Source organism: Blennius ocellaris (genome assembly GCF_963422515.1).
Source record: "Blennius ocellaris genome assembly, chromosome: 14".
NCBI classification, from domain to species: domain Eukaryota; kingdom Metazoa; phylum Chordata; class Actinopteri; order Blenniiformes; family Blenniidae; genus Blennius; species Blennius ocellaris.
The window spans coordinates 10,857,775-10,885,477 of NC_137663.1; the positions used below are offsets into that span (position 1 = coordinate 10,857,775).

The 27,703-nt window shown below is 39.9% G+C and overlaps 1 protein-coding gene across 1 annotated transcript in view; it reads left to right on the forward strand.

Moving 5' to 3' along the window:
• Positions 1-10,290: 10,290 nt before the first annotated feature.
• sh3pxd2b (SH3 and PX domains 2B) overlaps positions 10,291-27,703 on the forward strand; it is a 31,716-nt gene continuing 14,303 nt past the window's right edge. Inside the window, exons 1-4 of the mRNA XM_080509185.1 lie at positions 10,291-10,630; positions 12,817-12,897; positions 20,121-20,196; positions 24,175-24,251. Of these exons, the coding sequence (XP_080365311.1) occupies positions 10,559-10,630; positions 12,817-12,897; positions 20,121-20,196; positions 24,175-24,251 (306 nt within the window). The 5' untranslated portion in view covers positions 10,291-10,558. The remainder of the gene's footprint in view (positions 10,631-12,816; positions 12,898-20,120; positions 20,197-24,174; positions 24,252-27,703) is intronic.

The following is a 27,703-nucleotide window of genomic DNA, read 5'->3' on the forward strand; positions in this document are numbered from 1 at the left end:
GCTTTTTTCCATCAGCAAATGACTTAGCTTGGTGTAACTTTTCATGTAGCAACAAGGAGTCAATAAAATCTTCCTTTTTCAGGCAGTGAATGGGTGAGTTTTCAAAAGGCCAATATAAATATTGACAGTGGAGAAATATCCTGTAGCCCAGACTTGCTGCGTCCACAGCATGCTACTTTCCCCCCAACAGTCTCGGCTTTGTGTTTTCTACCGACTCTACCTGCAGCCACATCAGAACTCCTTCATATGACTGGTAAGGATAGTTTCATATTCTCTCACTAGAAATATTGAGATGGATAGTTCATCTTTCTTCTGTCCACTCTTCAGATTACAGACATAACTTCGGAATCAGGGTGTAGCTATACAACTCATATTTGTAATGCATGATTCTATATAAGTATCAAATGCTTGTTTTGTTTTTTGGTGTGGAATTTAATGTTATTTTGCAGATTCTTCCATTGCATTCTCCTCTGATGACAACAATGCTGTTGAAGGTCGGTTTTATACCAGCACTCATGGGATGCTGTAAGAAAGCCACTATATTTTCTGTACACTATGCCAGCGCTAAATATTCTATGACACAAACATATACGTGTGTGCAAACAATATGCACACACCTATTGTGGTTTGTTAGCCACACACACACGCTCCCAGACACACAGAGTTGCCCTGCAATTTTCCATTCGGCATTGTACACTAACAAGATTCTTATTATGGAAACAATAAATGGAGTATAAATGTCTGCTTGCCCCTGGATATTACCATGAACTGAGCCCTATTAGCAGACTGTAAACTCCTGTAAACATAAACCTTGGGGGGTTTGGGCCTATTGCTGAATAGACTGTGTGTTGGCACAAGTGGATGACACATTTAAAGCATGACTGAGTACTTAATGCAACATTACATCACTGAATCTAACTGAAAAGCTTAAGGCACAGTCTAACTCTGGGGAATTGTGTTGCGGCATGGAAATGAGACAGGCATCTTGTTATTGAGACAAAATGATTCACGCAGCACACTGGACACAACTCTGCAGCTGCGCCAAAGGTTCCCAGTCAAGTTGAGTTAATAGGAAATGTGGCATTTGTATTAATCTCCTCAGGTTATCTGACCACAACTTAATGCAGAAATTACATAACAATACATTAACAATGATTTACTGCAGCAAAAGCACAGCTGGTTAAAAATAAACAAGTATGACACTGCAATTATTTGTTTTGTTAAAACATTTCTGAGTCCCACACTTTGAGAATCCCAATCATAACTGAAACTACTTCTAAGGCCAACAGGTAAACCATTTTTTTTTTATACATTGTTGACTGTTCTAATTTTAGTTTGCAAGCTGAGGAAAAATTGCTTCTCCTTGCCAGAGCCGGGCTTTGCGCTCGACTGTCTCCCAATCATTAAGGCTTTCGAGTGATAAGCAGCTTCTTTCAATCACTGAGACCTGTGTGTGTGTGTGTGTGTGTGTGTGTGTGTGTGTGTGTGTGTGTGTGTGTGTGTGTGTGTGTGTGTGTGTGTGTGTGTGTGTGTGTGTGTGTGTGTGTGTGTGTGTGTGTGTGTGTGTGTGTGTGTGTGTGTGTTCTGGGCAATGTGATTGAAATATTTTCTGTGCTTCTGAGGTTAATGAAGATCAAAGACTCATGTCTGGGCAGGATAATTAGTATGCTGTCAGAATTAAACACACTATGAATAACTGAACTGTGACTCTGTCTATATAGACAAGAAACACTGATTTCTTATGGTGTGCTCAGGCAGTGACCTAAAACGTAGTGATTTTTTTTATCTGATAGTTAAGAAAATGTCACCAGTGACACTTCAGCATAACAAAAGTAACACTGTTGCACAGTGGTTTGCGCTAAAGTGTACTTTGCATTCATATTATTTGCATTTGGCAGTGCCTGAGCAGTTAGAACAGCTTTGGCTTAAAATTCTACATTTTAAGTAATTACATCTAAATATGAGGTTAAGCCTATATTTCACTCCGACTAAAGTTTGCTTTAAGCCTTAAACCACAAAAGTTATTTCAAACCATTCTCAATTTTTAATCCTTCCTCCTAAAGTCTTAATGTTAACTCTCAGTATCTTTCATTTCTCCCACAGATGTGTTGCTCAGTTGTGCTGTAGAACAGAAAAAGAGGGGAAGTGAAGAACTGCAAAGCCATAACAAGAACACCGACAGTGACATCAAGGTGAAGAGAAATTACATAACCGCTAATGACAGGAGACCTGAAGCTGCGACTCTGAGAAAAAAGGTCATAAAGGCGGCGAAGAAGAGAGTTGCTACGGGACTGAGAGGTGACATCAGCTGCACCAGACTGGGGGGCATCTGCCAGCCCAACCGATACATCTGCCAAGGCCGATATCTGAACGACAAGTGTGCAGGAGCCAAAACTCGGCAGTGTTGCACACCGGGTACAGTGACACATTTGCATTCAGCCCATGCAAATACACATATGCTTTCCACACATATTTCAAAGGCAATGGCAATAAATAGAGCTGCAGGAAACTTATTTAGACCCACAAATTCCATAAACAAACTGCTTTTATTTGCCAAGCTTGAATTAAAAGAGTTTGTACCATTTGTGTCTGTCCAGTCATTTTCTGCAAAAAAAAATAAAAAATTCTGTGGGTGGACGGGTGTATCTGTGTCCTTCGCAATATTAATGCAAAATACATCAATAAATTACATATGAATAGTGTCTCTTTGCTATAATTGGCCTTATTTCCACATAAAACGAACATGCGGTGACATAGACTGAGTGGATGTTGAAATATAGTCTGCTTGACCTTTTGGTATGCGGCGCTCAATCTGGCATATTTTGGAAGGATTACCTCACATTTTACATTCTCTCTCTGTAGTTGGAGCCTGGAGTGTCCTTTGTGCTCGCCACCACAATAACAGAGTGAGAGCTTGTGATACACACGGCTGTGGAGCTTTCAACTCTAAAAGGTGATTCTTTTTGATCAGATTTTTATGGGGTCAGAATTAGTCATGCCGTGCATGCAGACAGTGATAATGCAGAATTTCTAGAGTTTCATGCTCTACAAACTTAATCATTATTTGTGTTGCGACACACTTACATTTTCTATTGAGTCGTATTGCATGGCAGCACATTTATTTTGTGAATAAAATTTAGTAAGCATTTTATATTCAGCCCTTGAAGCAATGGAATCTTACGGCATATCCTATTTTTAATCGCTCAAATCTATGGTCACTATATACGAGACACATACTGATGTTCTTCTAAATGTCGCCTTCGTCAAGCTTTGGAAGGCTGGCTTTATGAGGGCAGAGCCCATTAAATATAGCCAGACATTACATTTTCACTTGGACAACTTTGGTGAAATATGACTAATTGAGGGCCTTTCAAGATGGCTGTGTAATACCAGTCCTTTCTCTCACTCCTCTTGCAGAGTTAATAGCCTCCATAAAGCAGTGGATCTGGTGTGTGATGACTACGGTATCATCAATGCTCCATTCACTGGCTCTCTGGCAGGTCCAGTGAGTCGAAAAGACCCATCCGGTAATCAGTACAATGGAGTCAAACTTCTCAATGATGGTAAGAAGGACAAGATGTCAAAACAGAACTTGAACGTGAATAGCAGCAAGAGAAACAGATCCCAGAGGATGAATAGCTCGAACTTGAAACTGTATGACTGAAGGTTTTCTGATGAGAAAAACTTCATAATTTGTACTACAAACCAAGAATATGGGGTCATTTGTCAACTAAACAAAAGAAACCAAGACAATCCACAGATACAGAAACATTTTGGTGAACAGCAGAAGAAATATGTTGTGCTTGGAGAAAGAATTCATCATGGATGGATGGATGGATGGATGGATGGATGGATGGATAGCATGAGGTATACCTATTCCACTAATTTCCAAAGCAAATATCAAATCAGCAGATCCCAAGCCTGCAGGCCAGTTTATGAGTGCTGACAGGGTCAAAATAACCCCTGAAGTATACAAAAATGGACATTTAAGTGAATTTGGTGAACGGTTGGAGGTATCAGATGCAGTTATCAGAAAAGTGTTACTGATCTTGTAGGTTTTCCAACACAACTGCATTGAACCTTTATGGGAAAGAAAAACAAGGTGGCTGACTTGCATAGTGAAAAATCAAATAACCACTCACTACATTGCCATTCATTATAACCAAAACAGACAAAGGAACTGTCTCTGTGTGGGAAATAACTGGATAAGACATTATATCAATTGATGGGGATAGTCGTGGTGTAATTATGTTTAAAATTATTTTAGCCCATTAGCGCTGCTTTGTTTCCAATCATTTCCATGTATTTATAACCACATTATGCCAGGAGGAGAACACGTCATGTCACAAAGCTTTAATCATCCCAAACTGATCTCGTAGGCATGGCAATGCACACAAATTGCAGGACTCCTGTCAAGTCTGGCTCTTTTGGGTTGCTATGAAATGAAGATTCACAATAAAAACAAACCTCCAGATCTGTGTTATGTTTTTATGTCAATCTAAATCAGAATCTCTAGAGAATTAGCAGGCCTTTCAATGTTACTATACCCATGTAGTCACGTTGATATGTAGCTCAAGGGATTTAGTATATCTCCAGTGTGTTCTAAAAAACCTTATTTAAAAGTAACTAGCTGGCAGAGAAGATGGAGGTGGGTTTCTCGAAAACTGCTGTAGCCTTGCACCATTAGTGCCACAAATAAATGCTTGTAATCTATCGTGTATAAGGCCATGGTGAGGGCAAAGGCGAGGCTAGGTTATTATGGTGGAGGCAATAGGGGGGTGGGGGGGTTTGGTTGAAAAGCTGTGATTTAGAGGGATTAGTCAAGGTGTTCGAAAACGAGGTCCGAGACTCCATTGAACTCCAGGTTGCCTTTAACATCCAGACCCTTTCTCCATGTGAAACCCCATCAAAGGCTGTTCTCAAGTAATGACCCCCACTAAGGGCCATCATTACAGAACAAAGCAAATGCTGTGTTTGTGGCAAAGAAAAAAAATAATGCTCACGTATACCCTTGCGATGTACCCGTGTGTGTGTGTGTGTGTGTGTGTGTGTGTGTGTGTGTGTGTGTGTGTGTGTGTGTGTGTGTGTGTGTGTGTGTGTGTGTGTGTGTGTGTACGTGCACACATGGGAACAAATGTGTTTTGAGACCATCTTGAGCCAAAGAAAAAGGTGCAGGAATGATGAGTAAACATCATTAGTCCTCATTCAGCCTCTACCCCTAATTGAACTGCATTATGAGAAGAACACATGTACTGTCAGCTCCTTTCATCTCCGCTTAAAGCGCAGACATGATTAGACATCACAGAGACACATTACCTCGCCATGATACCCACATTAATGCTGAGACACCGATCATTAGGAGGTGGTAGGATTTAATGATGGTGTGGAGTTTGCTGCAGACTAACCCACTTTTTCTTGGTTGCTTTGTATCGACGTTGGCAGCTGGTTTGTTTTTGTCTGCAAAAGGAGGGAAACGAGATACCCAGACAGATTTTATTTACAGCTTGCGCTCGTCTGTTTGGAATTCTAAATACTGAGCTGTAACTGATGCAAAAGTTCGAGAGCATTTTTTTTTTTTTTATTAACACAGGTGATCTATTCTTGAAAACTGCTTTTAAGAGGCAGCTGTCTGAGATTAGATGAAAGAATTACAGTCTACCTCCTTTGCTTTTCTCCACTGACCACACAGTTTTATTGCAAATGATTAAACACGGACTCATCTTTCACACATGCGGTATATTTACCTGTGAAATTGCTTTTTAAAATGAGTTCTCCCAGCTCAAGTACTTCCTCTTCCACCAGAGTAATACAAATGTAATTCCATTTCACACAAATCCTTCCCATTAAATTAAAATAACGTGAGCGGCCACAACTCATGAATATAAATAAGCCTTTATTTACCCTAAATACTTTCGGCTGGTGTCGGTGAGTTATTGTTGGGATCATTTTCACCTTTTCCTGTGGCAAAATTGTAATAGTTCATATTTTATCAGGCACACAAAGGAGACAGGTAAATATTAAGGCATTTATTTGTTTGTCTCATTCAGTGCACTGTGTGAAGATCTTCAACATCCGGCCCTACCGTTACTTAGGACCAATGGCTCAGGGAGAATCCTTAGGCTATCTGTTGCCCCTGCAGGAGCGCTTCTCTAGCATCACATCGCACCTGGAGCTGCAAATGTGTGACGGCACGGATCCTTCTCCATTCATATGAAACCCAGATTTCACCACGTAGAAGTTATTTGTCCTCCGCATTTGAGGTCTTGGTTTTCATCCAAGTTACTCATTACACATATTTCTCTGTCCTGAAATGAAGCATATATTATTTAAATTGAGCACGTGGTATTTTAATATTGTTGAAATCCAAGCTTTGAATCTCCATCTGTAACATTTGCTTTACATTATTTGTTTGTTTTGGGCTTTGAGCACAGATTAGACTTGGGAGCTTTCAGCACACTAAGTTAAGTTTATTTATACAAGATCATAAAGACTTATTTCCATATAAATGCAGCCAGATTCATGTTTTATTACATTATTCGGTGCAGTTATTACAGTTTAAAATGACTGTTTAAATGCTAATTCAATCGTGTAATAATGTTGTTTATGGGCTTCATTGCATTGAGAAGATCCAAAATAATTGCACGTTTGGCAGTTATTCTGTCCCTGGATATTCTTACATTATTTGGTTGTTTAACACGTCAGAAATCTTCATTTATGATATAAGGCAAGCTCACTGGCTCACATAAGTGCTGTATATTTTACATCTAATTGGGCAAAGACTGCACAAGTCCTCTCAGAGAACAGCCACTTTAAGGTCTTGCATTCTGATATATATTCATTCTAACTTTCATCAACAAATAAAACAAATTTATTTTGCAGGTAATTGTCTGTATTTTTCCTATGATGGACTGTGTGCACCTTTTCAGCTGGGATCTGTACCAGTTAGTAAAAAGATGTCTTCCTTATGCGTACATGCAACATTTTAGCTCACAAAACTTTTGCTCAACTTAGAAGTATTTGTCCCTTTCTCAATTCATCTCTAATGGGTTAACCTTTCAAATATCTTTGTGTTACAGTTCACATCATTCACACTGAAACTAATGTCACTGACTGGAAATACTTCTGAAAATGATGACATTGCACATATTATTTTTATACTTCTCCCTTTCCGAGAGAAATATAAAATCCCAAATTCTTCCCTCGTTTAAACAGTGTATAAAAATATCCTTATATCACAAAGAAGCAAAACACTGTGCATTTCATATCCGTTACATTTAATCAAAGTATAATACAAGGTGTGAATAGTTCGAATAAGACTTTTTGTATACATTTTTTTTTTGTTTTTTAATCTTTTTATAATTCTAATGCAACGCTGTGCTTCTTCAGATTGAGAAATGCCACATCTACACTCTTCATGTAATGAGTAAAAAGCTCCAAAAGATGGGGCTATTTTGCTACAAAACTATCAGCAAAACCTTACACTGCATACAGTATTTAAATAGATCATCATTCAGACAACACCCTGACCATAATCAATGCGAGTTTAAATCCTTCAATCAGACAACTCAAAAGTATAATGCTTTTCCCATATACATGTCATAAATTGAACAGTAAGCGAGTGCTTCCAGATGAAACTTGGCACAGTTCCAACAATACACATCATCTCATGACTGACAACATTAACCACAATTAGACACAAGGAAATCACGTGCTGTTTCTGCACGGAGTCAAACTAGACTCTTCTTACTTTTCACTCCTATCTATAGCAATTTCCTTTATATTTCAGAACATCTGTATGTGAAAATATAACTGGAGTAGATGCATTCCTTTTCATCTGGAAGCAAACAACTAATACATGATAAGTTGCGAAAATTCTTGATGGAATCAGGAATTTAACAGCCCCCTTTAAAGTATTTTAATTTATTTAAATGGGTGTCAAGTGGTGATGAAATCTGAAATAAGCGTGCTTGATGAGGCCTCAAAGATAAAATGAACGTACAAAAGGTTCCAGATAAAATCCTCCGTGACCTCACATATTTGCTCAGAAATAATGGCTCTTTCTTTCCTTTGGTTTAGTGCATGCAATGTTTACCAGCAGGAGAACAATCTGTTATTCTCACCTTAATGCATATAAATGAACATGCCTCACTCCAGCAGCAATATCCCCGGCTCAATTCAAGGCTGTAGGGGCCTCTGTGGAGTTTAAATGGAGATTTTTATCACACATGCAACACTTTCTCTGCTTTCCTCCCAAAGACATCCATATTGGAATAGGTTACTGTCACCCCAAAAGAGTGAATGCGGGTTTGATCGTTTGTCTCAGCATGGCCCCACTGATTACATGAAGGCATGGCAGCCTGGTCAGAGAGCAGATTTATGAACGAATCGTGAGATCCGCTCAGAGGAACATTGAGATCTGTCAAAAGTTCAGTGTGATGTCACAAAAAGCCGATTTGGTAAGGTATTGCTGAGGAAAATTCACACTTTTTTATATGTTATAGAGGAATCAAATATATCCACAGCCTCACAGCAAAGCAGCCTAATGTCAACGCTGTGACTTTGTGATTTCCATGGCCTAAAAATAGCAAATATTGATTGAGATTTTTCTTGTTTAATTTTTTTTAATTTATTTTAGATGGTTCCTACCATGCTGCCCAGCGCACTAAAGAATTCAATCCAGCCTGCAGGAAGACTTTATAAACCATACATATGATAAATGCCCCCCCCCCCAACAAAAATAACAGTTTATGTCACTTTTTGTCCCAGGGACTTGGGTGTTTCAGTGAGCGTGGTGGACATATCACAATATTGAGACAGACATTGAGAGATCACTGATGCAGCAGAGAAAGGGAGCTGCTTGATTGTTTGTGAAGTATCATCAATACTTTGAGGGTAAATATGCAAAAGTATGCAGAAAGGCTGTAAACAGCCAGAAACAAAGCAGTTGGTTTTTGTGACATATCGACTAGATTTAAAACCCGAAAGCATCAATAAAAATAGCAAAAATTTAAATTGTACAATTCTTCTTTATAAATCTTTAATTGTGATGGTTTTGTAAAAAGACAGTCAAATGTATTTTTTTTTTTCCAAAAGATACCCATATCTCTTTTACCTAAAACAAAGGGAAACCTTTAGAATTTAGTAAAATCTTGCAATTAAAAATTATTATGCTGTCATGTTGCCACATTATTACTGGAAGAGTGTGACCATATGAACTATGTGACACACATATCAGATCTTGTCCTTATCTTTGGTGTCCTTTATTGTTTGGCATCTGTGGCACAGTAGGCTGTTATAAGCTAGGCAAAGTACATTTTTATTATCATTGTATAGTCACACTTTGGTATGACTGAGGTCCATTTGGATCTTTTAGGGAAATTTGACCCTCATCCACAACATCAATTATATTTGGTTAGTTCAAATGTTATTTTAATACACATCTCAACATTTATTTGAACATTTTAAAGGAAGATTTTGACAGGCTTTCAGGTGTGTTTTCCATAAAAAACGATGTGCAGTACACATGGATGTGTATATAACACAGTTAACAATTCCACCTTGTGTCTTGTCAATGCTAAATGAGGTCAGAGTCAAGTTGTGGCTGGATTTGAGAAGAAAGAAAGTACAGACACTTTTCAGCACAGCTCCCTAGAGGGGCTCCGGACTGAAAAGAATGGCTGAAATTAAAGACCAAAGCAATACACTGAATAAAATTGCTGCTAGCCCTCTGACAACTATGTGAAATTGTTGAAAAACGGTATAATTTGACAGCTTTAAATGTGTCTTTTACAAAAAATAATAGTTACTACTACGAATTTCTTCTGACAAACTTAAAATAAAATAAAAAGAATCTGCTCATAAAAGGCAACACATTGACCCCAGGGATTTGTCCAACTGCTGTTGCAAACATCCAGCTCCCTGGCGCCGCACAGTGGGCACATGCCCCACACTTTGGAAACCAATGAGTTGCTATGAATCTGTAAACGTAGTGCGATCCGCTTGAAAAAATCTTTTTAGGGCAGCTGGAAGAATTGATTTCAGCAGGATTCGCTCTATTGCGACCTATGCGCTCCGAGCCCGTGGTGCCGCGTGCGCACTGGACGCTCCGGGCTGCGCGCACTGCGTGACGCCGGAGGGCTGGAGGAGGAGGAGGAGGAGGAGGAGGAGGAGGAAGAAGACTGGGGGCCTGGAGGAATGGGGGGCTGGTCTTTGGAGCATAATGTAGCGTCCCCTTTGCTGCTCTCATGGAAGTGGGCGAGCTGGGATAGGCTGGGAGTTTGGTTGGAGCCGTCAGCGGGTCGGGATCAGGCACAAGGAAGGTGAAGGGAAACGGAAAAAAAATAAGAAAGAAATATTAACTTCTGGCTTGAATGTTGTACAGGAGATCTGACGTGGGTATTTTAACGCAAAGCGGGATTTGTTGAGATCTAAACGGATGACAAAGGAGCGCTGCAAACTTTCTTTCAGCCGGGTGTGATCGCTCGTAAAAGCCGTTCGGGATTTTTTTTTTTTTTTTTTTTTTTTTTAACGGAGCCGCAAAGAAGAAAGAAGAGACATCATGCCACGGCGCACTGTGCAAGAAGTAACCGTGCAAGATGTCCAGAAACGAAGGAATCCAAACAAACACTATGTAAGACGTTATTACTTGCGTCATTTCTATGAAATCTGTTGTTTTGGTGCGTGGATTGAGCAACAGGTCGAGGTTATTATGGAGTTCTTCTACTTTTCCTGCCGGGAAAAGTAAAAACAAAGAGTGTCAAGTTACACGTCGGGCAGTATGGAGCAGAAGTCTTTCAGACCTTAATATTTGTCAAAAATTTACTTCATTCTTACAAGATTTACATTGTTTTGTTTTTCGAGAAGCGTGTAATTAAAAGTGAAGCTGTTTCAAAGCGTCTACATCCCAACATCCTCAAGTTACATGTGATAACTTGTTGTTTTTGTATATAACACCTCGTAATACTTGTTTTGGGTGCTGCTAACAAACATTTAAGTAGATCTGGTTGCTGTGACCCACAAAGCTGCCTGAGTCAGCATATTTTCAAGTCACTCAGTATCACACGCGCCCATATGAACATTGTCTTTGTGTTTATGGATGACTAGGAATTGAATTCTAACCACGGTAGTCATTAATCTGTTTATTTTCCAGTTTCCAGAAGAGAGGTAAGGTATCTGAAAACACTGTAAAAGAAAAATAAATTCCAGTCTGAAGACCATCCAGACTATAATCCCTGTACAGATCGAATTCAAACCGAACAATCCAGCTTCGTCATGCCTCAGATTCTCTAATTAACCGAGAGAAACATACAAGCAGGCACTGGCAGAGATAACATTTTCTGAAGTTGAATAAGGGACGTGTCTAAACATTACCACATGTCCTGCAGCTCATGAAGTTTTGTGGTGTAGTTGTACAGTTGTGATTTTCTTCAGATATCAGATATCATGTTTTTGTTTCATTATTGGAACGTTAGATCTGGAGTGCTATGCATGATAATGTCATAGTTGTGTTACTATGTAGGAGGTTAGAAAAAGATCTTCAAAAGTTTCACTGTTTAGATTGTGTGGGAGACAAAAACGTCAAATAGACAGAGCCACACTTATCAGTTTTGTCCGGGATAGGGTCGTGGGAGACAAATTTGGGTGAATTGTCCTGCAAATCTAAAGTAACACTATGACATCATGTGCTCTAGAAGGCCAACCATGAGAGCCAAGGCCTCAGCAGGTGTCCGTGTTTGTATGGAAATGTTGGTTTGCATTCATCATTTGTGTGAAAAATAAACTCGGGCTGATGGACTAACAGACCCTGTCCCGCTGTGAGCGTTAGCGGTCAAGGACACAGAGCTCCCATGGTCCTGTGTCTTCTCCATCTGTCCCTGTGCTCTTTGGTATATAGCATGTTGTTTTGGTATCCTGACACATGCAGGCCTCACACCTTGAATCTTCCAGAACCCCAAGGTGTGCTTTGGGGAACAAACAGCTGCTTAAGAAACCATCTGCTTGAGATTTCCTGTAGAATTTCCACTTAAGTGCTTCACATGGAGGAGCTTTTATAACTAAGTTATAACTTATTGTCTTTCTATATACACAGATTGGTTGTTCGTCGTATCAGATTAGAAGCATTTTTAGTTTTTGAAGCAGTGGTTGTTGCTCAAGATCATTTCTTGTTGAGATGAGCAATAGAAGTCAAATGGACTACAACTTAATAACTTAATGAATTTGCTTGGCTACATCATGGTCCCGTAGTGAGTCCCTCCATGACCATATCTGACTGGACAACCCTGAAAGAAAGCGTGAGCCAGAGAAGGTCTGGGAGTGGAGCCAGCTGCAGTCAGCCAGACACAGCGAGCCACCAGGGAGTTTCCAATCACCTCCCCGGCCGCTCCCCTCCTCCTTTTCTTACCACAACAACATAAAAGAGCTGTTGCTTCCAAACTGCAGTGATTAGTTCAGATGTGTCCTGAAACGTCTTCACGGCTATATACCTGTCTCAGCTGCAATAAGATAAAAATAAAAGAACCGGAATCATCAGTCTGGTGCATCTGTGGAGGAGGAGGAGGATGCCCCACTCAGCTGGAAGTGAAGCAGGAGGAAGTGAAATAATCGAATATCCGTCTTGCCCCCATGTGTATAAATGATTATACTAACTGCTGTCTGGCTTGCCTCACAAAGAATTCCCAGAGCTGCAGTTAATGGCACCATGAGTCAGGAACCCCCCCCCCTGCCCCCACCCCAAGGAGTCTGTATGACCGAGCGCTCCACAACAATGGCTGTTCATTAGTTAGCATGTCTCACTTATTTCTGTCTTTCCTTTGTCAGGTTTACATCATCAAAGTGTCCTGGAGCGATGGCAGTACGGAAAGTATTTACAGACGCTACAGCAAGTTCTTCGATCTGCAGGTGAGTAAACATGTCAGCTATGTGACTGTATGTCGTTTGTTTTGATGCGTGTGTGCAGTTTATTGTCATAAAGGAAGGGAGAGAAAGTACCGTCTACATTATAAAAGACCAAGCACTTGTTGGCAGCCTCTCCCTGCTCCACCCATATGACACTAGTCATTATACCGTGCGAGAGGAGTCGGAAAATGTCCCAGTGAAGTTAATGGAAGACAGTGATGAATGCAACGACCACGCTGATGACCACAGAAATGTCTGAATCATTCTCGAACGTCACACTTGGTGTGTGTTGCACAAGGAGGCAATCTCATTAGTATCCCGGCTTCCTCTTTTAAAGGTAATGGATCTGAGGCCCTGGCTACATCGGAGTTTAGAGAGCATGGACTCCAGGAAATCCTGCGAGGCAATTGCTTTTAATGAGCATGGAGTCAATTTAGGCAAAGCATACTGTCAACCCTAATTAGATTAAATTCCTTTTAATTGATTGGGATGGTCAGAGCACGGGCAATCAAATACAGAACTCCTATGGCTCGGTGTGGTTTTCCAGAGGTCACAAATGTAAATCTAAACAAAAGCATGTGAAATATTTCATTAGCAATTTTATTAGTATGACGTGAGCTTGTAGATGCTGCCAACAAAACACTCATAAATGTGTTCGTACCACTTCTTATGTCGCTGCAGCACAATAAGATGGCGTGTTTAGCTAATAACATTATTTGTAATTTACTCAACACCAATTGGCTGAAAACAAGGAGTGAGCATTAAAGAATGCTGCAGAGATTATGTCTATTTGTAAGAATACCTTAAAAGTTTGATCCGTTTCTGAATGTTTACATGAAATTTCAGGTTTTTGTCAAAACTTGAAAAAAAAAAGTTTAACGTTTCCCCACTTTGTTCAAGACTACAGTCTGAACACTATTTTTGAATTTTAAGAATCTTGAATTTGCAATTCAGTTTATGAAATACATTAAAATAAAGCGATTATGAAAGGTGCAATAAATAAATTAAAAACTGTATAATGATAGAGATGGTAAAGTAAGTAAAATCTGTTATTTAGCATCAATACCACCAGCTTACAACTTTTAGTTGCGTTTAATGCAGTTAACTCTTCAACTTAAGGCCTTAGCGTGGCATCAAAAATACATTTAACTGACAAATTTCACTTGTACCAACTGTACTATCTACTATAAATGTAAACTTTTTTAGGTAATGTAAATTAAATGTGAAGAGATGGACATTGAGTCAATACAAAACACAAAGTGATAGATTATTTATATAGAAATTTAGGATAATTTAACTGAAAGAGAGACAGTCTCATGTCAGTGAGTGTCCTTTTCTTTAATAACATGGATTGAAAAGTGGGCTTTAAAAACCACTAATCTAAGTGAAGTAATTGCAGTATCAGAATTAATCTTCCGCATTGTGCTCATTTGCGCATTGGGACCCAGCAGATTGCTGTTGATACATGTTATAAATCCATGTTTATGTCGCCTATATTTCTACATTTCACATATGAGGCACTCAGCAGGGGCATTCCCCCTGCCATGCTGTTCAGCTGCTTCCTGCTGCGTTGACAGCCGGTGGGTGGGCTCTCAAGAGTGAGGGAGATGCAGATAAACCTAATTGGATCGATTACAAATGCATCTCCTATCTCCAGTTTGGTTTGGCATAAGTAACTTGAAGCTGTGGCATTTCGGAGAGAACAGCAGCGGATTGGTACGCTCCGAATCTCATCAGCTTCACAGTGATAAGGGGATTATACATGTCTGTTGAATTACTTTCAAAAGGACATCGTCATTTTAAGGTATCATACTGTGAGGATTAATGAGAAGTTTGAGATCATCAACCATCCTCCCAGGTGCCTGCCCTCCTGACACTGACATACAATCGAGTCATTCATCTCTTCTCGTCACCACATTTTCATTTCCTGTTATCATCCCTCTGCCTTTACTCAGTCATATCCTGTCTTTTGTCATAAGCTGCTCTGATCATCTCTCATTCTCTGAACTGATGCTGTTGTCTTCTGATTTGGGAGGAGCGTATGTTAATGGGAAATGATGATGCAGATGGTAAATGACATATGGATCTTCTGAGGTCATTTGAGCGTTTCACAGCCGGACAGGAACTGTTATTCACTACATCCTGTCTACACAGCTGGACCAGGCGACTGAGGATGTAGTTCCACCACAGCAACACATTTCTGTGTGATCACTGGCACAGACTGCTTTTATCGACTCACCTTCAGTCATGATTAGAGCAGTATATTTAACGATGCATCAAGTGTTGGATTTGAAACAAGATGCAAAGGTAGTGTCGGTATATAACTTATCCCAACAACTGCCATTGTATGTGCATTGGGAGTTGTAAAGATGAATTGCAAGGCTGTTGACTTTCTGAAAAGTGTATCTGTCAATCTGTTTTTCATCCATTTTACTGTTTTTCTCTTTTGATTTCATTAATAGCTCTTAGTTTACCTTTTAAGGGACTTTTTTCTCATTCTTGTATTTCTGTATAACAAACTGAGCAATTCATTTTCATTATGAGTTATTTTCCCCTGTATCAGCATATGAAATCATCATCCAAGTTTGACTGTAGTTTTTTTTAAGAAAGCTGGAAAGTTGTTTTTTTTGTGCCATTGGGTGATCTCTTCTGCCTGACAGTTATATTTCCATGTCCGTAACAACAGTTTCCTTGCTGCACACGTGTCATATTACCTTCACAAGCTTGAACTTCCAGCACTCCCCTTTTGCTGTGGCTACATAATATATTTCTACTCTCAATCTGTATGCTAACACTGAGACATTGTTTCCTTGATATTTTTAGATATAACAGCAGTTATCCAAACAAGGCAACACAGTGGCAGATGTTGCAGCTGGGCCTTTCTGTGTAAAGTTTGCATGTTCTCTCCCCCTGTGTACATGTCGGTTTCCTCAGAGTACTCCAGTATCCTCCCACAGTCTAAAACCATGCATGTAAGGTCATTCATGACCCTAAATGGTGTCAAAGTGGTTGTGTGTTTGTCCTGTGATGGGCTGTGTAACCTGCCTTCGCACTGAGTTAGCTGGGGGGCGACTCCAGTACCCTGCGATCCTGCACAGGATGAAGCGGTATAAGAGATGGATGGATAGATATCCTGACAGTCTGTTTTGACACGAGAACAAAAACGAAGTAAATCCTGACAAGTCCAGTGTACATCTACCACTGTATTGTGATCAAATGACTAACCAAGACGGTCTAAATTAATTATTTCAATTGATGTCAAATAATCATCGACAAACACAAGAAAGAACATCATATTGCTCGACTCTATCCACAGTTATTGAAAACCAAATGAGTCCAGGTTATAGAAAAATTCCATCAAAGCTGGACGGTCTTCTGTTAGTTTTCGATCATTCCAAGGCCTCCTCCCAGTTAGACTCAAATAGAGGGCACTGAAGCCGTGGTTCCACCGTGGTAGAGCGGGAGGATACGGTACAGCAAAGCGCACCCAGGCTCCAACTCTGTTGCGCGGTGCCACCACAGAAAGCACGGTTAAAATGTAGGAGGGGTTGTGAACAATGCAGGGTTGTGAACGACGCGGGGGCTTGTCAGGCGAAGAACGCCGATGCGGCCGGCTTCACCCGACCGCAACTCTGCGGCCATCCTCTGTGACACAGCACACCATTTCTCATTGTAAACAGCAGCGTCCCACTGAATCTCCTCCCATGACAGAGACGAGCATCTGCACCTTGTTGAAAGACCATGATGTTGTGGCGCACAGACGTTTCAATAAACCAAGTTCACAAAACAACCCATGAGCGCAAAGCGGCATATGTAAACAACAACAGGTGGGTTCACGGCTGATGAAATATTTTCATATTTTGGGCAAATTGAGAGTGACGGTCACTAAAGATCAGCAGACGGCTGTGTTGTCGCTCCTCCTCAGAGACCTGTTCCTCGGTGCTCGGTACCTCAATGGAGGAATGATAGAAAATTGTAGCGACGGGACGACGCGAAAACCCGTCAGAGGAGTAAGACTGTGGGTTAAGGGGACCACCTAATCAGATACCCAGAAACATATGCTACCGTGAAACATATGGACTATTTCATGCCAATATTAAGAAAATGTCTGCAAAATAGCATTTAAAAGGAGTTTACAACCACAAAATGATTTTGTGAGAACAGCTCAGCCACGGAGAGTTTTAGGAGCACTATGGATGTCTGCAAAGGGTTAAACGTGACCTCATAAATGAATGTACAGAGAGCTGAATTTGAAAAAAAAAAAAAAAATCACCGGCTATCTTTAAAGGCGTGTTGCAGAGAGAGCAGCCATTGTTCATGTTCTCATTCAACGGTCTGTTCTGTCTTGGTCTGTCTTAATTGGGTCTTTACGTGAATGCTGATGTTGTGGTTCAAGCGGATACGAACCAGACATGGTGATGACACCCTTTGGACGATTTAGTGACGCTCTGAATCAGCAAGAATATATTAGCTGAAATAACTGTGTTTAAAACTTTACAGGGTCATGGGCGTATAACTGGACTGGCAGTGTGACATGATGGCAGTAAAAAAAACAAAAAGTTTTGTTCTCCACTCTGTAAAGCTTGGTGGAGCTTGAAAGGAACAAAATACTTTGTGCTATGAGACTGTTGGTTTATTTTCACAGTGGAGTCAATATTTCCATTGTGTAGTTTTTAGGAACATTTAAGGATTCTCCATTTTAGTGTGCATAAGTGTTGGTATCTTCCAAACAATGCAAGGATTAAGATTAAATCCAGGAGTTTTTTTTAAGTTAATAACTATTTTATATGTAATTGGTTTGACAGTAGCAAGCATTTTCTTCCTGTACCAGAGATAACCTAAATTCCAAAATGCATATTCAGAATAGTCTTGGAATGATAGGTGGAGTCTGACGGTTTTCATTCTTCACTCAGTAGACCATGAATACTTGATGTTGAGTGCATGATGTAACTGGTATTTTGTAGAATCGACTTGACTCTGTCCAACTGCCTTTTGTTGTGTGTCTCTAATTACAGAGTAGATACACGTTTTAGAGTAGACACAGAAGCGGGGGGTTTGCCTGCACTCATGGGCAGACTCATAGGAACAATTACAGTGTGTTGGGTATTGGTTCATCTGTGTTCTCTCTCTGTCTGACCATCTCTGTGTTTATGCCGTTTTGAACGTCGAGCTATATCATCAGCAGAACGTCTGACTCGCGGGGTCAAAAGTTTGACGATTCTGCAGTTCACTGCTTTCTTCTTTTCCTTTTAAAACTCCTTTGCCTTGAATGTTACCGATTAAAAAATTGGGAAAGAAAGTTGATCTCTTAATATCACGTTTTGCTTTTGTGGATGCAGTGCGTTCTTTTCCACGGACGCCTTCTCCCCCTTTTTGATAGAACAAATGAAATCTTAGCTTAATTGTGCTGTGATCTCACCATCAAAGCTAATTACAAGTAATTTAATTACAATTATATCTGGCTTCATTCATGCCTAAAGCCTGATCTTCAGCTTCATAAAAATAAACAATCCCCCTTAATTTTCTACAAAATAGTGAGATACAATTACTGCTAAAGCTCCTCCTAATTAATTTTTCAAATTGTATTTATCACTGAATATTGTTAGCTATCTCAGAGCAGCTTTCAATTGGGAGAGCACTTAGCATTTCAGTTGTAGGAGTTAATTGAATTAGCCGAAGAACTTGAAAATCTTTCCATTTCATTGGCATGCATGACATGTTGGGCATAAGAGGGCTTGCAAAGCTCATTGGGGGTTAAAACTAGAGTCTGTCCTTTCTTCAACGCTCGAGATCAATATTTTACTGGCTTGAAGCTGATGCGGGCCGAAGGTTGGTAACTCTTCGAGACCCTTCAAAGCCCACCTCGTCCCTGGGTGTGTGGTGTTGTCACTGCCGTGTCATCGATGGAGGCCTTGTTGAGGGACTATCAAACCCAAGACTTGGTGCGAGACCCTCTGCACTGAACCTCAGCAAACGTCACAAACTTGTTTATTTGAAATGGTCCATCCATTGATCACATTCCTTTAAACATTGTGGTTTGGTAAACAGCAGTGGATTTTGCGAATTAGGGCAGGTCCACTACTTGGCTTTCTTTCCCCTGTTTTCTGTACTTCCCTAATGGACATTTACATCTTGTAGATGAATTTGCACATCTCTGATGAGGTTCATTTCCATCCTTTTTTGCTCCCTTGAACTGTTTTCTCAGGTTCTTCAGCTCCTGCCTGAGTAGGAGGCTCCTACAGTATTTGCCCATTTTCTTTTGGATTTCGCTCTCTTCTATACTTGCCTGAACCTCTCAGCGACTACGCTTATGTTGATGGTGGTGGTCTCAGTCTGGAGGTGATGATCAGCTTCCCCTTTGTTTATTGTTTCCAAGATATGTGCTTCTTTTTCAAACTGGAGACTTTCTCTTTGATGTGACAATGTTCTGACCATCTATGTCGGTTTGGAGTTGTTTTGAATCTGGAATTCGTCTGAGCAGGGGTGATCCCTGTTAGCTCTATTTCCAGAGCATTGACTATGGAACTGCTCCTTTTCCATAGCGCCTAGCAGTTAACGCTCCATAATTTTGGGTCATGTGGACATGGCCTGAACAAGATAGTCGCAGAATGTCTTGGTATTAGATTATGCAATGGAGATATCAGATTTCAAAACACTTGTGGATATAACATTGCAAATATGAAATAAATATTTAGAATTTAAGAATTTTAATTTTTCAAGCACCATAAAGCGAAGACCATGCAAAACCAATGGCATGACCAGGAGAAATAAGGAATGACTACTTTCTTTGCCGTTTGAAAATAATGGAAACAGAAATGTTCCACTATGTCACTGTAGCCTCGCTGCTAGCAGCCGCTTTGCTAAGACAAACGCATGAAGTGGACTGGAAAACCATACCATCTGCTCAGTACATTCCTAATTATTGGCAGACCTGTCTTTATTGGCCAAATTCCTTGTAGAAACTGCTGATTTTTTTTCTTTTAACAAATCAGCGTTTCCTTCCCACCCTCAGCTGTTAGAGGTATTTATGTATACCGTGTGTGTGTGTGTGTGTGTGTGTGTGTGTGTGTGTGTGTGTGTGTGTGTGTGTGTGTGTGTGTGTGTGTGTGTGTGTGTGTGTGTGTGTGTGTGTGTGTGTGTGTGTGTGTGTGTGTGTGTGTGTGTGTGTGTGTGTGTGTGTGCAGAAACTTTACATCTAATAAGCTTACGTATTTGTGTGGTTTCAGATGGAGTTGCTGGATAAATTTCCAGTGGAAGGAGGCCAGAAAGACCCGAAGCGCAGGATTATTCCATTTCTACCAGGTAAGAGTTAAGCTGTGTCATAAGCACACTTTGCAAATTGCAAATGTTTTTATATCCTCCAAATAAACAGAGCAAGAATTTCCTCCAGTTTTAAACTGTTTCACTAAAACAATCTAATTGAAGCTTCATGATGATTATCTTTCATTTTCTAGAAAAGCAGCATATTGTTTCTCTCACAAAAAGACAAGCTTTTGTCAACCTATGATTCATCGATACACTTTGAATAAACAGGACACTTGAACGGCAAAAAGCACATTCTGTTTTAGTGTCAATGCACTTTGTTTGTCTTTCAAGCTTTGGGTGTGCTAGACCAACTTTAGAGATCCTGAAAGTAATCCTTTATGAGAGAGAGGAAGAAAAGCTTCTCCCAAAAACCCCACCCATGTCTCCCCCACCAGGCTCGGATGGGTGGGGGATAGGATTTTTTTTTTTTTTATGCCCATGCATGTCTGGAACTCATTGAGGGAACACAAATGCACTCACACTGTTTGATGAACTCTGAGTAGGAGGGGAAGAGGCAGCTCTCAGTGCGATCCCCTACTGCTTTATAAAGCCAGACAAACCAGGCTAACAATGCATCTCACTGCACATTCCTGTTTACATTAAAGGCTGTTTAAAAAACACACACACACACACACACACACTAGACTCTAGAGGATATTCTCCTAGAATTCTGCTGAGAAAGTAGAATGTAGCCGAGTTATATGTCGATGGATGAAAGGAAATTTCAGGGATGGAACATTTCTCACGCCACTTCCCAGACAAATTCCTAAATCTCTCCAAACGACATTCGTCTGACCTGCTGATGATTCTCCACAGCCAAGAAAACGTTTTACAAACAAAGCAGAAATCCAAAGATGTGGACTCAGGCTAACAAGGCATGGAAGTGGGTTTTCCTTTCTGGTTTGGTTTGATCACACCCTTCAACTTGTTTTTATTCCATTGGTATCTCCACATCAGCACAGTGGTTTTTCTCTGTACATGATCTCTGCTCAGTTTCTTTCCAGGTGCACCCACCACCAGCTTGGCTGCATTTTGCTCTCCGAGGCAATCCTTTAACTCCTTAGTGAAATTTCCCAGAGGTCCAATAACACACGTACCTTAATGATTTTTTTCCCCACTCTTTTATTATTTCAAAATGGCTCAGTGAATAGAATGTGCAGGCAATCACTTGGTTATAATTTGAATACCTATCATGGGAGTCGGTTCTTGAGATGGTCTAATACATGTCATTGAGATAAGATACGTTTCATAATGTATTTTCCACCTGAGAAGTTATATTTTATTGGTTATTAGTATTTAATATTGCCTCCAATTGAAAATACCTACTCTTTGTGGGGTGAATGTCAAGTTCAAAGCATGTTGGACAGGTCAAGTAAGATTTTATCAAGTGGAATAACTATCAGTTCTCTGCAAAATACTGGTTTAAAACCCCCCACAAAAGAGCTGGTTTGATTCTCTGACCTCATTGGTTAACCTACAGTCAAATTCATCTATTGTCTGCAGGAGAAAGCAATCCCTGTTTTTCTCTCTTGAATGCGGTGTACCAACAGCAGATCTGTCTTTGTTGGCAGTCTACACTTAGTCAGCAACTTACAAAGGAAAACTATAATTACACCTCAGACATAAATCATCATTTCACCTTTTGTAGCATTGACACGTCATACATTTGTTGTTTTATCTGGATTATTTATGGTCAATATTATCCTTTACAAGCAGTGTGTGTGACAGTCAGATTTATGACTCACTGGCTCTTCTTCGTGATACAGTGGTCCAGATTGGATCGAGGATGTAAATGGCCTATGCTACTTATTGCTCCCACTGGCTGTTTGAGTGACTCAGTATACCACCTTGTGGTGCAAACATGTACTGCATGACAAAATGGGTTCATACAAGTTCATACAGATTTTGGTCAATACACTAACTGAAACAGGATGTCAGGAGTTCTAATCAAATCTCCTCTTTGCTTTTCTCAGGGAGCAAACATTGTTTAATACCTTTGGTCAGTGCTGGCTCAGTTTTTGGGTTTTTTTTTTGCCATGAAGTCTGTCCCGCCTCAGCCACAGCAGCAGCTCTCATTGCCTCCCTCCTCCCTCCCCAAGCAAACCCTTTTCATCAGCTGCATCCATGAGCTGTCGTGCATACAAAGTGGGCAGTGTTCAGTCAGTGTTACTCTCCTGACCCCAGAGAGCTTTGGAAAACCTTCAAGAACACTTTCTGTTTGACGAGTGACGACGGGAGGAGAGTGAAAAAAGGAGACCGAAATAGAAGTGTGGAGGACGTAGGCTTTTGAGGGTTTGAAATCTCTTGAGCTGTGGAGAGCAGTCTAGACAGGGTGAAATTTACAAGCGGGCTTGTAATGATGTTGCAAGATGAAATGATAACTGGGATTCAAACATTCGCCTAACCCGCTTTGAATATCTCGAAGCAATTGTGAAAACATCTTTCTATTTCTTAAAAAAAGGAAACCTTTGTTTCATTTTTCATGAAGTTTGTCCTATGACTTGTGTTTAATGAATAACAAAACGATCAAAGTAAAACAAAAAAAAAAGACGACATTTAACTAAAAACAACAAATTGCCATATTTGTTCACTAAAGGCCTGTGGGCCAAAACCAGCTTGCAAAACGGCTCTAATCTGGCCCGCCAACCCACAAAGCAAATTGTCAAAATTTTAAAGATCAAATTGGCCTATATGTGACCCCTGAATTAAAATATATTTGATATCCCTGCCATTCGAGCACTATTCTATCTACATGCTGCAGTCATTGCTAGTTTTGAGTTTTTTTAACCTGAATCAATGAAATTGCAGTTATAACAGAGAGACAGTGTTTAGAGTTGGATGTTGGTGGTTGTGGGTATTATGCAAAATGTGCTAAATCTGCATTATTTTCCCCGTGTTGTTTTAGGTCACCACACATTTATCCTTACAACTCAGCAGTCTTCATCTAATTACACATCTTCTCTTTTCTTCTCACCTTGGGCTTCATTTAATCTTCCCCTAAGACAGAAAGTAGCATATGATCATACATATTCATAATCAGACACTGAGGTGATTAGACACCATCTCTCCGTGTCTGCTGTGGATTTCATCCGCGTGGGATAACGGGGCAGAAACGTCTTTTTTAGCTGCAAGGGGAGAAACAGTGGATCTGTAGGGGGTTGATTGCTCAGCAGCAAACTCCTGTGTGATAGATTCATGTTTCAGCAGGCCTCGTTGAAAAGAAAACAGCATAGCTTCTTGATGGAAGTGATATAAGAACTCTTTTGGAATTCAGTCTCATTTTTTGTTGTTGTTGTATTTTTGCCTTCCTGCCCAGCCTGTGTTTTCATTTGAGCTGTCCCCCTATAATGTACTTTATTATTCTACTGTCAAAATCAAGTAAAAATAGACGTTAGCTCTCAAATCTCCTGCATCGCATTAAGTCAGTAAAGTTTTAAGAGGCCTATTTGTAGCCATTTCTTGCTATTGTTATTGTTATGGCGACCCAAGCTTTTCTGTGCCTGTGGTTATGCGTGCGTGGAGATAAGAGTCGGGGAGTAGCATTTTAAACTGCCGAGCACTTTTGCTTTCCCAAAATCATTTATTCATGACCGGGAAAGGCCAGCTATTCACCTCGCTCTTTACCCACCTCATTGTGCTGTCAGTGTTATTGATGACAAGACGGTATTGTGTCTGCATGCTAATTTATTAACTGAGCTTTTGTAAAAGCCACTATATCCTGACTGTCCTTCAATGTAGGGCTTGTTTTAGACATGAATTTTGAAAAGAGCAACATCTTGTATGCAACGCTGACATACATGCTCATTAATTGTGGTGAAGAGAAAACTGTAGGTCAAGACTATTGACGAGCTGCATAAAGAAGCATACTATGTGTTTCCATTTTCAAGTAAAAGTGGGAAGACTTGACTGTCTGTGCTACCTTTGCAATGTCCTCAATGTTTAAAATTTTCATTTGGTGTTCTTGCTTTGTTTCAGGGAAGATCCTGTTCAGGAGGAGCCATATCAGGGATGTGGCAATGAAAAGATTAAGGCCCATAAACGAGTACTGCCGGGTGAGTATATTGTCCAATGTAGGACTTAAAGCTATATATCCGCAATATCTCTTGTAACTAATGAAAACTACATGAAATATTTATATATCGACATCCAAGTAGAAATACGTCTCACCCATGTTCTGATAACTCAGTCCTGAAGTTTTCATTCCTACCTAGACAGAAGCTTGAACTAAAAATGTCAGAACGGAGCATAAGGGGTGAACAGAATGGAATAACTCAGTCATTCATATCCCCACTCTCACCACACTGTACAATTACAAAAAAAAAAAAAAAAATGCGTACTACACTATATGTGAAATAGAGTTTCTCTGTTATATTCTGTAACAATGACTTCTTTTTCTCTGAAGAAAAGGTTTACACACCGTCCTGGGTGTTTGGTGATCTTGCACCAGCGGGCAATTTCAAACTGTCATTCGCTAGTTTTTGACTGCAAAAGATGCACGATGGGACACATTTAATGTAAATGCTTAAACTTAGCAGTTTTGTGGCATAAATCAATTAAATGCTGACTCACCTACTGTTTAGTAGTGAAATGAGAAAGACAAGGCTGAGTTGATATGCTCATGAATGTAGGAGAGATGGAAGCTTTGTCGGGAAAATGATGCAGAGGATGGAGCTGACAGGAAAGAGAGGAGGAAGGCCAGGGCAAAAGTTCATCGATGCATTAAAGAAGGAGGACACAATGATTTGAACAAGATGATTCATTGTCGCAAGTAGTTTAGGTTAGAAATGCTTGCAGCTGTGACTCTTTGCACATTCAGGTTTTCATCCAGGGTCATTTTATGTCATGTGAAAGGTAATGAGGCATGAATAACATCTATGTTTGGATTTCAGCAGTTCATTTAAGCTTTGTAAGCCTTGTCATTTACCTGGATTGTTTAGCTTGACTAACATCAAGTAAGATTTGATTAACCTTTTTTTTTTTTTTTTTTAGTTTCCACTGTTCAAGAACAGCTTATTTTTTTCAAAAATATTGTTGCCTTTTGGATTGGCTTTGTTATGAATGATAGATGAGGCGACATAACAGCTCCCTCTGTGCTCTGTTGCACACTCTGACCTCCCTGCAAAAAGAAATGTACTAAAAGAGAATTCATCTCAAGAGATCAATAAAGTATGACTGAATTTATTGCGTGTCTCAATGATAAAATGATCTCTTTCCCCTACCAAATGTAGGGGTGAAGCTTCGTGTTGATGAAAGTACTTTGCATGCTTACGTTGTTGAACACTTAAAACCATAAACCTGCCAATAGTTCCCTAAAGAAAAGAAACCAGCATGAAAACATAAAGGTACTGTTTTTAGCCTTTTATTGCGATGTGAAACAGTTCCATTTTGAAAAATACAGAAGAGCAAGTCAAGTCAGCTTAACTGTGCCAATGGGCTTATTTTTTCTTTTCTTTGCTCCAGACAGCATATGATCTGTGTTTTAGAGTAACTTGAAATAAGTTGCCTGAGGGTGTATCAGAAAGAGTTAAAAGTTAACTCTGATGTTATCTTGTCATTTTTTTGTTGGTCATTTCTTTTTCTGAAACCACAACTACAAAATAATTTCTTATGATAGTGTAATCAAATGTCCCCCCCCCCCCCCCCCCCCCCCCCCCCAAGAGTTTCCACAGCAAGCCATTGATAAACCAAATTGAAAACAATGAAAACTAAAAAGCTGATTCACAACAAAGTGAAGATAACAGTTTTTACATGTGAAAAACAATGCACAAGACAGGATATCTACATGATCTGGGGTTAAAGGAGGGGGGGGGGGGCAGTTTGGAGGAGGAAAGGGAAGAGCTGTTGGGTCACGTATGTGGGCGCGGATGTTTATGGGAATAGGCAAGTCAACTTTGATTTGGTGGAGTTTGTGTGGAAATATATGAACGTTTGTAGAAGATTGGCCTGTTGTCTGGTGAAAGAGTTGAGAACTGAACAGTGCTCATGTCTAATTGTCCAAATGAAAACCAAAAGCAGAATTCTGCTCAGTTATTGATTCCAGACATCCGTTTTAGTGCGTCGTGGCTTTGTTGAAGCAACATTTAATAACAGAACACCTCAGACAATGCTGAGGTGTTATTCAGAGTGTTATTTAGAATGGAAATACATTTTCTTGTATTGCCTTGAAGTTTGAGCTGAGAGATGAACTGCTGGCAGTTTAAAAACATCACTCTGCTTTTTGATTTAACCGCACTGCCTCGGATCTCCTAATTCAGCTTTGGTAGTGAATACAAGGAGCTATATTTACCTCCAGAAACAAGCCTTACTGCGAGGAAAGTAAATGCAGTTTCATCCACCCCCACATGTCAGAGTTAACAAGGTGAAGTTGAATGTTTTTCTTCTGGAAGTGCTGAGTCAGCCGTTTACTTGTACAGCTCAGGCTTTAACCTGACTCATATGGAATTTCCCCGGGTTGTCAAGCCTCATGTTTTTATTCATGTAAGGAAACTCAGTCGGATAACAGATTTTTTTGGTTTTATTTCCAAGAAAAAAAAGCAGCATGTTGAATCAAGGATTGTTTATTTAAACCCGGGGTGTCAAACATAAGGCCAGTGGACACAAATCGGCCCACAAGAGGCTCCAGTCTGGTCTGCCAAGCAAGCATAGACAATTCATTGAAAACAGATTTAAAAAATATTTAACTAATTTCTTAATAGCAGACAAAAAAAAAGCACTGAAACTTCAGTTGAAATATTGGTGATGCTGCCATAGAAGCAAACCAATGCAAACTAACAATGTAAAAACATGCAGGGGTGTTTTTTTTCTTGATATTTCGCAATAATTTGCATGCAAAGATATCATTGAGATTGCCTTTACATTGAGATTGTTATTTTTCAGTAGTAATAGTTTTGTTTTGTGAAACTATAGACATCGTCATTACGTATACACTGTGCCACAGCGATGACAAACTTTAAAGTTGAAATTTAAAAGTTGTTATGGCACGATTTCAGCAATCCAGCCCACTCAAGGTGAAATTCGGCAGTATGTGGCCCCTGAACACATTTTTGTTCAAACCATGTTTAAACCATCACTGCTGGTCCAGAAGTCCACTCTGTTCAGAAAGCTGTTCTATGATTGTTAATAGTGTTTCATAACAAAACTCAAAAGGTTTTATTTCAAACAATGGCAGTCTGTTTCTAGGATCACATTCTCCTGACATTGAGCATTTTAAATAAGAAGTTTTTCCCAGTTGACTTTGAAGATTTGTTTAAGAGTAACTCATAGATTAAAAAAGCCTCTACACCCTCCTTTGTCAATGATGCGGCTTCGTGACCAGAAGGAAAATACACGGTGTGGGATACAGCAACAATATACTTTACCTTATGAGAAGCAGATCTTTCATTTCCATTACATCTTTTTCCTCGGAGAATACACACATGCACGCGCGCATGCACCGCCACACACAAGCACACATAATTACCTTAATGTTGCCTCCTGTAAAGAACACCCATAAAGTCCATTTACT